At 47.1% G+C, this 13,466-nt stretch overlaps 1 protein-coding gene across 2 annotated transcripts in view; it reads right to left on the reverse strand.

Annotated features, from left to right (window-relative positions):
* Positions 1-6,712: 6,712 nt before the first annotated feature.
* Positions 6,713-13,466, reverse strand: part of Cnih3 (cornichon family AMPA receptor auxiliary protein 3) — a 110,468-nt gene continuing 103,714 nt past the window's right edge. For both annotated transcript variants that reach the window (XM_027954762.2, XM_027954760.2), the window contains 2 exons: positions 10,710-10,853; positions 6,713-6,777 (listed from right to left, as the gene is read on the reverse strand). In XM_027954762.2, the coding sequence (XP_027810563.1) occupies positions 6,750-6,777; positions 10,710-10,853 (172 nt within the window). In that variant the 3' untranslated portion in view covers positions 6,713-6,749. The remainder of the gene's footprint in view (positions 6,778-10,709; positions 10,854-13,466) is intronic.

A 13,466-nucleotide genomic window follows, 5' to 3' on the forward strand; every position in this document is an offset into this window, starting at 1 on the left:
GTAAGTGCTAGATCTTGTTTTAATACAACCATGAAACTCTACTTAACAACAAAGACCAGGGGCTGGGGTTATAGCTCAGATGTAGAGCGCTTGCCTCGCACATGTGAGGCTCAGCACCATGTAAAAATAAATAAATATATTGTGTCCATCTTTAAAAAACAACAACAGCAAAGACCAGACACCTTGGGCATAGGATTCCATGCCTTCCTCTGGACATCTCCATCTCACTGAGATGGCTCTCTGGATCTTGTACCGTCTAGAAATTCACCTTAGCATCAAATGGCTTCTCCATTTAACTCTGGGAAAATAAGAACAGCACCCCAAGACCTGCCTTATGGTGCCACTAATGGGCAAAAATCCCTCACAGCCTCTGGTTGCTGCCGGCTGTTTTCACTGCTGCAGGCCAGACTGGCCAGGCCTAGGGGCCCGGTTGATGTGGTTCATTATAATTTAATGCAGGGGCTGATATTTAACTGGCTTCTCATTTTCTCTACTTCCCTGGCTCAAGAATATCAGACACATACTCCTGCCAGAAATGTGGTGATGTGTTTTGGATATGTCAAGCTTTTGTGAAAAGGACAGGGTTTGTTGCTCAGACCCCGGATGGTGTTTGAAGAGAGACCCTGCAGCGGCATGTAAGTCTCTCTCCACTGGCTGTCGGGCAAACACCAGGAAACAGGGCAAGCTCCGGGAACTCTTGTGCCTCTAAACCAAAAAGCATGTGTCTGTCCCCTGTGGTACCTGGGGGTCCAGTGGGGAGACTGCCCTGCTTGGAGGACACAGTGCCCGGAGGGGAAGAGGATCCGCAAGACCAGGGAGAGAGAGGGATGCCCACATGTGGGAACAATCTGAAAAGCCAATCTGAGAAAGAGAAAAGAACAATTAGGGCAGCTTACGTGATGTGCCAAGCCTGGGACTAGGCACTTCACAAATGTGATCACCCTGTTCATTAGAACCACCTCATGAGGTAGGTGATGTAGCAGTCTGTGTCCACCGCAGCATTCAGACAAGAGACCTGGATCCCATTGTATGAGGCGCCTCCTGGGAAGGGACCCATCCTGAAGGAAGAATGAGGACCTCCAAGTCAGTTCAAGAACAGTGGGACTTGCCTGGCACCGTGGTGCACGCCGATAATCCCAGCAGCTGCGGAGGCTGAGGCAGGAGGATCGTGAGTTCAAAGCCAGCCTCAGCAAAAATGAGTGAGACTCTGTCTCTAAATAAAATACAAACTAGGACTAGGGATGTGGCACAGTGGTCAAGTGCCCCTGAGTTCAATCCCTGGTACCCCTGCCCCCCAAAAAAGAACAGTGGGACTAGGGCCAAGTATCAAAGTATTTTCATGCTTAGCAGAGTATGTTGCACTGATCCTACCTGCAACCCTAAGCCCTCACATCCCACCGTCCAGAAAAATTAAAGGGTCTTTCTCTGCTATGGTTTGGATCTCCAGTGTCCTCCAAAGGTCCACATGTCAGCAGCTTCATCCTTATGGTGGCACTGTTGGGAAGAGGTGGGAACATTAGGAGGTGAGGCTTAGTGAGGTTGTGCCCATGAAGGGAACTGTGGGACCCCAGTCTCTTCTTCTCTCTCTTTTTTACTTCCTAGCTACGAGATGAGCAGTTTCACTCCATGTGCTCCCACAGTGATATGCTCCCACAGGCCCAAAGTAATGGCGTTAACTGATCATGGACTGAAAACTTTAAAACTATGAACCAAAATAAACCTTTTCTCTTTATAAGTTGATTATGTCAAGTATTTATTACAGTACTAGGCAGCTGACTGTACCTATCATCTCTATGAAACAAAAGTGGCAAACCACGGGTTTTACTGCTGGGGTGGGTGTCAGGTCTGGTCATGAAGGCAGCAGCTTTTGATGTCCATGTTCTCAGACTCAGCAGCCACTGCTGTGGGATCAGGGGTAGGGATGCTGCCCTTGGTGGTCCTGGCTGCCCAGTGCCACTCTGGTCACTGGATCCTCTGAGGCAGTCATACTATGTGCCAGAGCTAGCGACAGTGTATATTAGTTAATGTTTGGCACATAGGGAAGGGAAGGGAGGGAGAGAAGAAGAACATGGAGCCTAACCTGGAGCATTTATCAATTTCTATGGTATAAACACTACCATCATGGCCAAATTCAAACTACTATTGGAACATCACTGAACTTGAAGGTGAGAAGAGATGCACAGTAGCACATCATTACATAATGTTAATGTTTCCATCACAGATACAACAGCATAAAGAGCATAGCTAATATCAAACTATATTAAAATGATTAGAAAATAATGGTTTTGACTGTGTTTCCCCTCTTCTTCTCATACAATGTATTCAGATTTTACATAATTTTGTTTTTGTTTTTGTTTTGGTCATTTGATGGTGCTGCTGAGGATTGGACCCTGGCCCTCATGCATGCTAGGCAAGCACTCTAACACTGAGCCACATCACCAGCCTTTCATTTTTATTTCAATAATGGCTGTATTTAACTAGTGTTGAACAAAATCCCTAAAAAATTGAACAGTCAGATCTCTTAAGACTGTACAAACCAGTTCTAGCACATACCTAACTGAAAAGGAAGAAAATGTGGGCCCAGGTAGTAGCCAAGAGTCCAAGTTCACAGTACAGGAAGGTACTCGTGGGGCCACTGGAGATGTCTGGCAGAATTGAATGAGGGAAGAAAATACCAGAGAGCCGGAGGGTCCAAGCCCAGAAGATGTTATTTTGTTGTGGCTGTTTTGACCTGTTTCTATTTCTGGATTATGGGTAGCAATTGAAATCTAACCCGAGGGGTCAACACCGAGATCTTCTCCCTCTTCAAACACACCTATGCAAAATATTTCCAAGGTGCAGAAAAGGAAAGAGTGCCCCCTGGCCTTACCCTGTGACCAAACTAATCCTTGGCCCCACCTTTCTCTAGCAATGCCCGTCATGTCCTGCAGAATCAGTCCCTGGTTTGCTCCTTTCTCCTCTGCCCCGGATGAACCAGGTCATGGGGCATGTTCCGGGATGCCACCCTCCTCAAACAGCCGCAGTGACTACAGCCTTCTGCCCAAGCCTGGGAGGAGAAGCAGCCCTGAGGCGTCCAGCGTGGACCAGCAGCTCTGAGGGCTGGAGGAGGTTCTGCCCAAAGAGTCATTTACCAGAGCACAGTGAAAGCAGCAGCCCAAGTCCAAAAAAAGAAAGGGTTATGAACTAGATCTGTGTAATGACACAGCATGTGTGCGATTAATTGTTGTCAAAGCATTTTGCTGGCTGCATTCATCTCTTCTGTAGGAGAACAAAACTGTCATAACGATGACAACTTTATTCAACATTTGTGCAATTACCAAGCCTAAAAATAAGAAGCTAAGGGGAGACTTTTCTTAAGAAGGGGGAGCTGAGCTCTGTTCCCCATGTCGCAAACCGAGGACAGTACGCCCCCAGGACAGAGGGAGGAAAGGAAGAAAGCTGGATTCATTGAGGGTTGCTATGTGTTACTATGAGAAGCATCTTACCCGCTTCATCTGCATAATCCTCCAATGCTGTGAAGAGAGGGGCAGCAGAATAGGGCACTGAAGAGCAGAATTTGTTGGTTCAAGATTTGTGGAGACAGGTTCTCTGCTCCAAGCCCTCTGTGCACGCACGATTCATTTCATTATCACAACGTTCAAGGGAGGTACTATTACCCCATTTTACAGATGAGAAAGTTGAGTCTCAAAAAGGTTAAGAAGCTGGTACAAGAGCCAGCAACCCAAATGCTTATGATTATAATGTCGTTCATGCTGACTTGCTTGCTGTGAAACACAGGAGGTGAGCAGAGCCACAGTCCTGCAATGGCCCTCCTCCTGTTTCATCTCTATTTCCCTTCTCTTGTCTTTATCACCTCCCATCCTCCATCTCTGGGGATGTGCATCACCCTTTCAGGAATACAAGTATGTTCAAGGTCCTAAAGTCAAAAAGACCCGGATTGGAATCTGCACTACTTATTAGCAATTGTGAACTTAGCTCATGTGCTTGACCCCCATAAGCCTTAGGAATTCCAAGCACACACTGAAGACAGTCCTACTTTGAATTAATACCATGAAGATTTAATCAGATGCTTTGCAGAGAGCCCAGTGCATGGTCAGCTGCAGTTGCTATCATTACTGGCTAGAGGACATGGCATTGAAACAGGGAGTTAGGTCCTAGCCTGACCCCTCGACTTGGGATACTATCAGGGGTCAGGAGAGCAGCCAGGTCCAGGGATCTTCCCTCCATTCCCATATGGCCAGTGGTCTCCATGATCCCCCAAAGGGTAGAATTTGCCTGGGCATGGGCATAGGGCAGAGTGTGGATGGCAGGGAAGGCTTGCCCTCTGTGGAGTTAGGGAGCAATTACCATGTGCCAGGCCCTGTTCTAAGTATTTGCAGATATCAATTCATGTACTCTTTATAACAAACCAGAATGGTGGGTGCTATTGTTTTCCTACCTAGCAAAGTGAACGTGAGCTTAAATGACTCCCCTCCCCAGGGCCTCTGGACCCAGCCATACAATGTCTATGGCTCTGCCTGTCTATAGGAACAGAATCAATTCACCAGCCGTGTCCCCTTGAGAAGCTCTCTCCTGAACTCATTCTTGGGAATGGTGAGCTCTCCCTTGCTCAAGGAAAATATTCACTTTCTGATTATTAAGATTCTGGAAAACTCTAAGGACTTTCTCTTGGTGCCCATGTCCTCAGACCCAGCAACCAGTGCTATGGCATCAGGGATAGGGATGCTGCCCTTGGTGGTCCTGGCTGCCCAGTGCCACTCTGGTCACTGGATCCTCTGCTGCAGTCATGCAATGTGCCAGAGCTAGGGACAGTGTATACTAGTTAATGTTTGGCATGTGGGGAAGGGAAGAGGGTGGGGAGTGAGGAAGAACATGGGGCCTAATCTGGAGCATTTACCAATTTCTATGGTATAAACACTACCATCATGGCCAAGTTCAAGCTACTATTGGAACATCACTGAACTTAAAGGTGAGAAGAGATGCACAGTAGCACACCATTACATAGTGTTAATGTTTCCTAAGTTGCTGAGGCTGACTTTGAACTAGTGATCCTCCTGCCTCCCAAATTGCAGGGATCACAGGTGTGTGTCACCACACCCAGCTGAGGCTTGTTTCTCTGGATGAGGATAATTCATCTTCTCAGGAACACAGCCACGCTGAGACCAAGCAGTCCTGAAGGTAATTGCTCCCGCCAATGGTTACCCAGCCAGGAGGAAGAGTATTGGCCAAGGGAAGTCTTCTTCAAAACTCCACCTCCGATTCTCCAGTTTTTAGCCATTAGCCTCCCAGCAGAAGCCTGAATTTTGTTTTCTGTAGAATTTTTAGAAGCACAATGTCTTTTTGAAAATGTGCTTTTTCTACCTACCACTTTGCCAACCATATGGAGACGAGCCCCGCCCATGATGGGGTTGAAATGAACGAGTCAGTGAGGTGAGACACCCAAGTTGTCGCTGCATTTTAAACATAGCACACAACGCATTACACAAACACCATTCATAAACCTGACTCACAGGTTTCAGACGGGAGCTGGGTACAAGTATAAATAGCCTGTGTATGTTAAACAGTAGAAAAGCAAGGAAATTTGGGGAAGAGGGTCAAAATCATTGTGCCCAATTTAAACATCATAAAAATCTCAACCTTGTCATTATTTACAACCCCCGCATACCTCCCACCAGGAAAAAAAAATGGAGAGAAAGCCAAGTGGAAAATTCTAAATAAGCTGATGTCCTCACATTGAACTAAACAGTACAAATGATGCAGCATCATAAAATGAAGTTATAATTATGTTGTCTCACTTCCTGGCTGCCGGATGCCCACGGTACAGAGCAGCCACTCGACAGAATTTTCTGGGCTTGGAATTGCTTTGGGATTTTTTTTTTTTTTTTTTTTTTTACAAAAAGGTAGCTTTGACTAGTGTTGACCAATTGATTCGCATTAAATGACTCCAATGGTTTTTGGTGGCAGCGGAAGAATCCACCTTGGGATGGTGAAGGACTAACACCTTGAACGTGTGACAAATGTTTTAAAAATCCACTTCTCCCATATTCCCCCTCCATAGCTCAACCGGTGACCCTGGACATAACTTATTGCCAATAGACTGCCCCAAGCCCCATTCATAAAGTTACTGCTCAGACTCTCACTAAGCGTGGTATGAAAATGGCATGTCGGCAGGCTCATGGCTGGTTACTGGCCAAGGCCAACCCTGCAGACTTCCAGCCCCTGCCATTGAGGTGTGGCAACAATTGAGAAGATGTACAACAAGAGTCTTGGGCATGGCCAGGACATCCTGGAGACTTCCGATCGTTCCCCTGTCCTCGTAGACTCAGCCTTGACTCTGGGTCACTTTGTTCCTTAGCAGGCAGCCTGCAGCCTTCTGGCCTCATTCCCACCATCCGGGAACTCCATGTGAACTTGCAAGGTGCCATTCGATGAAGTAGATTCAGGAAGCAGCCACCATCTCTCAGGAGAAGTTTAGTTTTTCATCACCTATTTCCAGGTGCCCTGCTGCTCAACCTGGGCCGGGGATTTGAACGCCAAAGACGGAGACACCCAGGACAATGACAGACACGCACAGTTAGCTCAGGCCCCCACCGCTGTGTGGTTTCAGTTCCTTCCTGTTCAATCACTGCCTGCCGGGTCTCTTTCTCACGTGTCCCCACTCTGGTTTCTCCTCCAGTCACCAGCAGAAGTGGACTTCTCAGCCTTGACCTCTCCCATCTCGGTCTCTGATGATGTGTGTGGCCTTTAGGTTAAGAGCTCACTAAAGTGTAGATCATGCTGGATGCAAAAAGAAAAGGGCAAGCGGGTATTAGCAGGAGCTTCCAAAAGACTGGTCCCCTCGGCTTCTCCATCCTTCCCGTCACTAGAGCATCTGGTCTACCCCCTACTGTGCCCCTTGGACTTCCCATAATGCTGAAATGAGCATTTGTTAGGACAACATACTGTGTCCCTTGGATAAAAGATGTGATTGCAATAAGTACCTATTATTATTCTCATCGGGAGGACTATTATGGTTCTTATTTCTTTTCCTGCAATTGCAGGGCAGGTCGCTGGGGGAGACAGGGGGTATAGCAGATACTTTATGCCACCAGCTGCTGTCACATGTTTACATGATGGCTGTGTCCAGGGGCTCCCAGATGGTGATGCAAAATATGTTAGCACCACAGATCTCAAGTAAAGATCACTATCGCTACTGTCAGTACCAGTGTGTGAACACAGCTCCCCGCCACCGCCACCGGGCATATGAACTATATGAATTCAACACTGGGTAACTCCCCGTCCCTCCTGTGTTAATGAACTCCAAACATTATGAGCATGGTTCCTAAGGTGGTGCTCCAACAGTACCAAGAGTGGAGGGGCATGCATCTTGTGCTCTTAGAAGAAACTTCAAGTTAATTCTGCAAGGCTACTGAATGATCCACACCAAAATAAAACACTTTTTGAATATTTGGCAAAAAAGAAAATCACCTTTTCACATTACAGAAAGCAAACAGGATAGTCTAAGAAGCAAAACCCAGGCAAAGAAATGAAAATGTTCCTTTCTAAACCTTTGCAGCTGTGAGGACAAACGAGCTCTTCTGAGCAGCCCACACTCCATTTTCCACAATATGATGGGCCTGATGTTCACAAAGCACCGCTGGCCAGGGCTAGAGCTAGAGGGACTCACTCAAACCATATGGCTAGTGACACTAACTCCAAGTCTAGTCCTTTTTCCCTTATGACACTGAGCCTCCTTGTGGATGTCTTTAATTCACTTCCACTCATCCTTTTATTCAATAGTGATTGAGCGCCTACTGTATGCCAGGCCCCATTCTCAGTGCAGGGAAACAATGGTGAATGTGCAACCCTCGTCCCTGCCTCAAATAAACATGTACCCAAGTTGCAATAACAAACAACAAGGTTTTAATGAGCACCAACTATGTGCTGGACACTGATCAGGGCACTGCAGATACAGAGGTGAACGAAACAGAAAAGTTCACTGCTATCAAGGGACAAGTAAGCCATAAATAATGTAATTAGAGAGTGAGAGAAATAAACCTGAAAAGAGGCAGCCACCATCCAGGATAACTGGGCAGGAGGATGTTGCAGCTTAGGAAGATAATATGGCCCCGTTATACTCTGGGTTTCAAAAGCTCTTTCTATTGAGTGTGTTGACTATTTCTATGGAGTGACACTGAACTCACCAGCCACTATTAGCATTAGCTCGTCTCCATCTTGCACAGCCACAAACATCTCCTGGCCCACAAGATAAACTGAGAAGGGATTGCCATATAGCTATATGCCATATAGCCATATTGTTAGCACCATGGAGTGGAATAAGCTTGGGCCCTGGAGCCAGATGAACTGGTAATTATGAGCAGCCTCTTTGGACATGTTTCTTCTCTGGGGGCTCTCAGGAACCTCAAACTGTAAAATGCCAACCCCACCTTCACATGGTCCTCAGGGGCACTCACATGAGATTCTAGCCCAGTGCTGAGCTCAGAGGCAGCTCTGCACACATGTGCCCTTTCGTCCCTCTGACAGCAGCCCAGGCTGACAGTTCTGTGTCTTCTACCAGCTCTGGATCTGGGTTGGGAGCTCCTGAAGTGGGAGAAACAGGGTCTTCCAAGAGGCCTGAAGAGCTCCAAGAGGTCAGATTTCACAAAAAACATGGGCACACTCAGCCCACCACCCAGGGACCTGGTGAGGCAGGGTAGCATTATTTATAAGTTTATTTTGGAAACCAAGTAGTTAACATGAAGGAGCTGGAGTGATGGACTCAAGGACAGATCGTTAAGCAGAATGTCAGGAACATACTCAGTTACAGAATGATCACGTCTACTGAAAGGCCCGGAAGCCACCAACAGCATCCTGCGCCACCCGCTCCCGCCCCCACAGCCCAGCAGACACAGAGCAGCATTGCTTTCTGTCTGGGGATTCAGATGCTTCAGACTCCAGCCTTTACTGCGACAAAACAGAAATGAGGGCACTTGGCTTGCCTCAGTCTCCGGGACTAGGGTGGATCCCAGCTCAGGGGCAGGAGTCAAGGGAAGTAGTAGCTTTGTTCTGCTGATTTAAAAGAGGGACAAAGCTGTCTCTGGGGTCAGGCCACTCAGCCTATGACTCTGCAGAAGAGTGGTCTGCAGCCCCATGAATAAAGTAAGGTTGGGTACATTCCAGAGAAAAGACCTAAGAAGGGGGTCACCTAAGAAACCACCAAGGTGTGGAGTCGCTCAGGCCATGAGAGCTTTGTCCCCATGACAGGAACCAGCCTGAGTTGCTAAAAAGCTCAAACTTGAAGCCAAAAAGACTTGGGTGAATTGCTGGGCATCTCAGAAATCACCAGAGGCATTAAAAACCCTTAGGTTCCCTGCAAGTTGAAGCAGGAAACTCCATTGGAGTGAAACCTTGAGCCTGAAGCAACTCTTAACTTCAAGAAGAAAATGCTAGAGGAACCCTGAATCCTGGAAGAAGCTGAGCCTGCAGTCAGGGGGGTAGAGAGGGGGGAGAAGGCCAACAAAGCAGACACTCCAGGGGCAGTGCTCACCCTGAGGTGTGCATTTGACCCCCCCCCCTCCACCAGGGGCACATTTAAAGTGCAGACATCTAGGCCTCTGAAAGTCTGACTTGTAAAACTAGGTCCAGAAATTTGCATTTTTAAGAAGGATGCTCTCTGCACTTCCCATCCATCATTGATAAAGACTTGTCTAGTGTTTCTCTAAAACAGGCGGTAAGTTAAGAGTTCAGGTTTGGCATCAGCCTGGGAATAGACTTCCCACTGTGACGCTATTAGCTGTAACCTTGGAGAATTATCTACCTTCTCGGAGCCATCTCCTCGTTTTTTAATACGAGGATAGTATTTATCTCATACAAAGCTCTTAGCTCAGAGCCTGGTTCATTTTTAAATGCTGGACAACACAGTCGCTTCCCAGCCTACCATAGCCCAATCCAAACCCAGAGGTGTCTATAGAGTCTAACATCCCCACTTTTCCTCTATACAACTATCACCCTGTCTGGAAACAGCACTGGGATGTCTGGGGTCCACAAGAGGTGGACAGGTGCAAGGTAACAGGAGAGAGGCCCCAAGATAATTACAAAGAGAAACAGGAAGGAGATGTTTCCAAAAAAGATACTCTAGGGTATCAAACCATAAGACGGTCTGTTTATAGCTACCTGCTTAGCTAGGACATTCTGAGTGAAGAGGTGAGAAGGTGAGATTCCCAACAGGGAGTTGCAAAGTCAGCAGAGTGGTGTTATATAATGTGGGAAAATTGTGAGCGTAAGCATTTAATGACCCAGTGTGCCACATTGCAGAGCATGACTGCCACTGGGGGTTGCTCTTATGGTGCCCAAGAATCTTTAGACACAGGCTGGGGGAAAAGGGTCTTGGGATGAGGCTGTGCTCCTAGGGCCACAGGTAACTTGATGGGTGGAGTGACAGTGTTCTGGGAAGGCGTGGCCAATGGCAATTCACCAACTATCTCCTGAAAGATGGTGGTAAAATGTGTTTAACTGTGGCCATAGGGATGTGTACAGGACCTTCCGCCTCTTACTCCTTTATACAGAAGTCCTCGATCCTGAACTAGAGTCAGACACAACTGACCGTTACTCCCACCCTCATCAGCCAAGCCCCTGGAGGCAGCCTCCCCAAAGGAGGTAGAAATTCCCTTGGGAAAATCCCCTTCCATTTTTTGCAAGAGTCAAATCCACCTGGAGGGGCAGAAACTCACCAGTAAAGGTAGTAGAAGAAGGAGAGGAGGTAGAAGGCCAGCTTACACCAGGCCTCCTTCTGACAGTAGCTCAAGGTGTCTGCATTCATGACCACTGGCGGGTCGTAGGCCAGCTCTGAACTATCTGCAGGACAGTGGAAATACCTGCAGGGAAAGAGGACATGGCATCACTGTCTCTGAGGCTCTGGGACTTCCAACATCACCTGGGTCAAGCCCTCCTGATCCAGGACTTCCCTCCTGTCATCCCTGCCAGTCTTCTTCCTTCTGCCGGGCACCACTCAAATGTGGCTCTGCCACCATCTTCTAATAGGATCAGAGTGACTTTCCCATGTACAATGATGCTCTGATGGAAAGAAAAAAATGTGTCTCCTGGTGTCCTCTGGGAGTACTAGGAAGAGCTTCCTTTCAGAACAGACGCAACTGTGGTGAAGGTAGGCCTCTGTGCCACTGTACCTACATTCTGCCTTAAAGTTCATTACTTTGGAACTTTAAAAACTTTAGGATGTAGCTCTGTGGCAGAGAGCTTGCCTGGCGTGAACAAGGTCCTGAATTTGATTCTCAGCACAGCAAATAATAATAACTATTTTGAATTAAGTATTTCCCTCTATGCAAACCCTCAGAGGTAGAACTCTAAGAGGGACATCATATTCCCATTTGGATATAGAGTAATTTTTAGGTACTTCTCTTCTTGATAGAAAGACCCAGAAGAGCAGAAAGAACATTCTCCATCCATGGGGAAGCTGGAAGAGTAAAAGAGCTATGGGTGGAGGAGAAAGACCACAGCAGGCTGTCTGCTTCATAAGCCCCAAATCCACACAAGTGTCACATCAGTGGCCAAGGCCAGGGAGGAGAGCACCCCCTGGATTGCTGCCCTCAGGACCTGATCTTTAGCCCCTACCAGGACACTGGCTGCACCTCTTCAGCCCAAGAACACAGGGCAGCTGAATTCACCCAGCAGGCTGCTTTTCATCCCTCTGGAAAAGGAATCCTGGGAGGAGGCAGGAGTGAGAATTCATGGCTCCTTCAAGGTTCTGGGACAGGCAGTGGTTCTCGATCCTGAGGAAGGACCAGGTGACCCATCCTAGTGGTTCTGAAGACCATCCCTATAACACAGAAACCTGCAGACCTGGCATCTCAGTTCCCTTTTCCTTTCCCTTCAAAGAATTGCATTGATGGGATCTGTCACCGACATTATGCAGAGAGGACATCACAAGCCAGATTCAATGATACCTGCCAGATCATAGCCCTCTGGGCCACTCACCTCTCCTCTTTCTGGGAGGAGATTTCAAAACCTATTTGCTTTCACTGTGGCTTTGTTCCCAGGTGACCTTGTTAAGTGGAGGCAGAGGGACAGGGTGACCAAATGTTTTGGTGGAAAGAACCAGGGTCTGTTTCCTGGTCACCAGAATGATATTCCTTAGGTCAGTCATTAACCTGTCTTGGCCTTAACTTCTCATCTATAAAACAGGGATGAAATTGCCCACCTCAAAGGACAGTTGTGATGATTGTGTGAAGTGATGTATGCAAATAACCTGCAAAAAGAATGGGCACCGAATCAGTGGCAGACAGCTCTACTTGTACTGAAGCAAATTGAGAGTGAGAGCAGAGGGACTTTAATGGCATGAGAAACATCCCTGACCTGGGTCTGTTGGAAAAGGAAAACCAGGTGTTCAAAGACTCTGATGTTTTGCTCGTTTGTTTTGGTACTGAGGATTGAACCCAGGGGTGCTTTACCCCTGAGCCACATCCCTAGCCCATTTCATTTTTTATTTTGAGACAGGGTCTCACTAAGTCACTTAGGGCCTCACTAATTCCTGAGGCTGTCCTCAAACTTGCAATTCTCCTGCTTCAGCCTCCCAAGTCGCTGGGATTACAAGTATGCACCACCACATACGGCAAAGACTCTGGTTTTTAAGGAATTCTTTATTCTCATTCTTTTTTTATTTTTTTTTTCTTTCATGTTTGGGCACTTACTAATTGTGTTAGTAACAGTGTATAGTATATAGGATCTCATTGCTAGATCCTATCAGGGATCCAAAAAAATAAGTCAAGGTCCCTACTGGCAAGACTACAGTTACTCTTCCTCTTTGGATGCACAGATTCTGAGCCTAGGGGCACTGGTACTTTCCATTTTCTTCCATTTAGACCAGTCCCAGCCCTAAGAATAGTACAACAATCAAAGTCTCATACATTGATCACATTTTTTTTCTCTTTGGTGATGCTGGGGATCAAACCCAGGGCCTCAAGCATGGTAAGCACGTGATGTATGAGCTACATCCTCACCCCATGACCACACTTTTGATACCCTCCATTGACAGCTCCCAACTTAAAGGACCTCAGGATAAACTTCCTTTAGGGGGAGAAGAGACAGCCCCTTGGGCCACATGTGAGGTAGCAAGGATGTGGACTGAGATTCACACCATGGAGAGATGGAACCATGGTCCTGCCAGGCACAGGGTAAGTGACCCTGGGCAGCTGACCCACCCTGTTGAGTCTCTGTGTTCCCTTATGTGATGCAGGGAAAACTAAACCCACCTCAGTCAGCTGTTGCAGATATTGATCCAGGTAAAAGGTGGTAAAAGGTATAATTACATTACAACACTGTAATTATTCTATTTGGCTACTCTCTGTGTTCTGTGTTCTCTCTTTAACAAATTGCTTTTACTTAACCCCAAAGAGCCATGTATTGAAGACTTGGCCCCCAACTTGGTATTATTGGTGGTGATAGAACCATTAAGAGGTTGGGGCTGAGTGGGA

This window comes from Marmota flaviventris, chromosome 12, assembly GCF_047511675.1.
Source record: "Marmota flaviventris isolate mMarFla1 chromosome 12, mMarFla1.hap1, whole genome shotgun sequence".
NCBI lineage: Eukaryota > Metazoa > Chordata > Mammalia > Rodentia > Sciuridae > Marmota > Marmota flaviventris.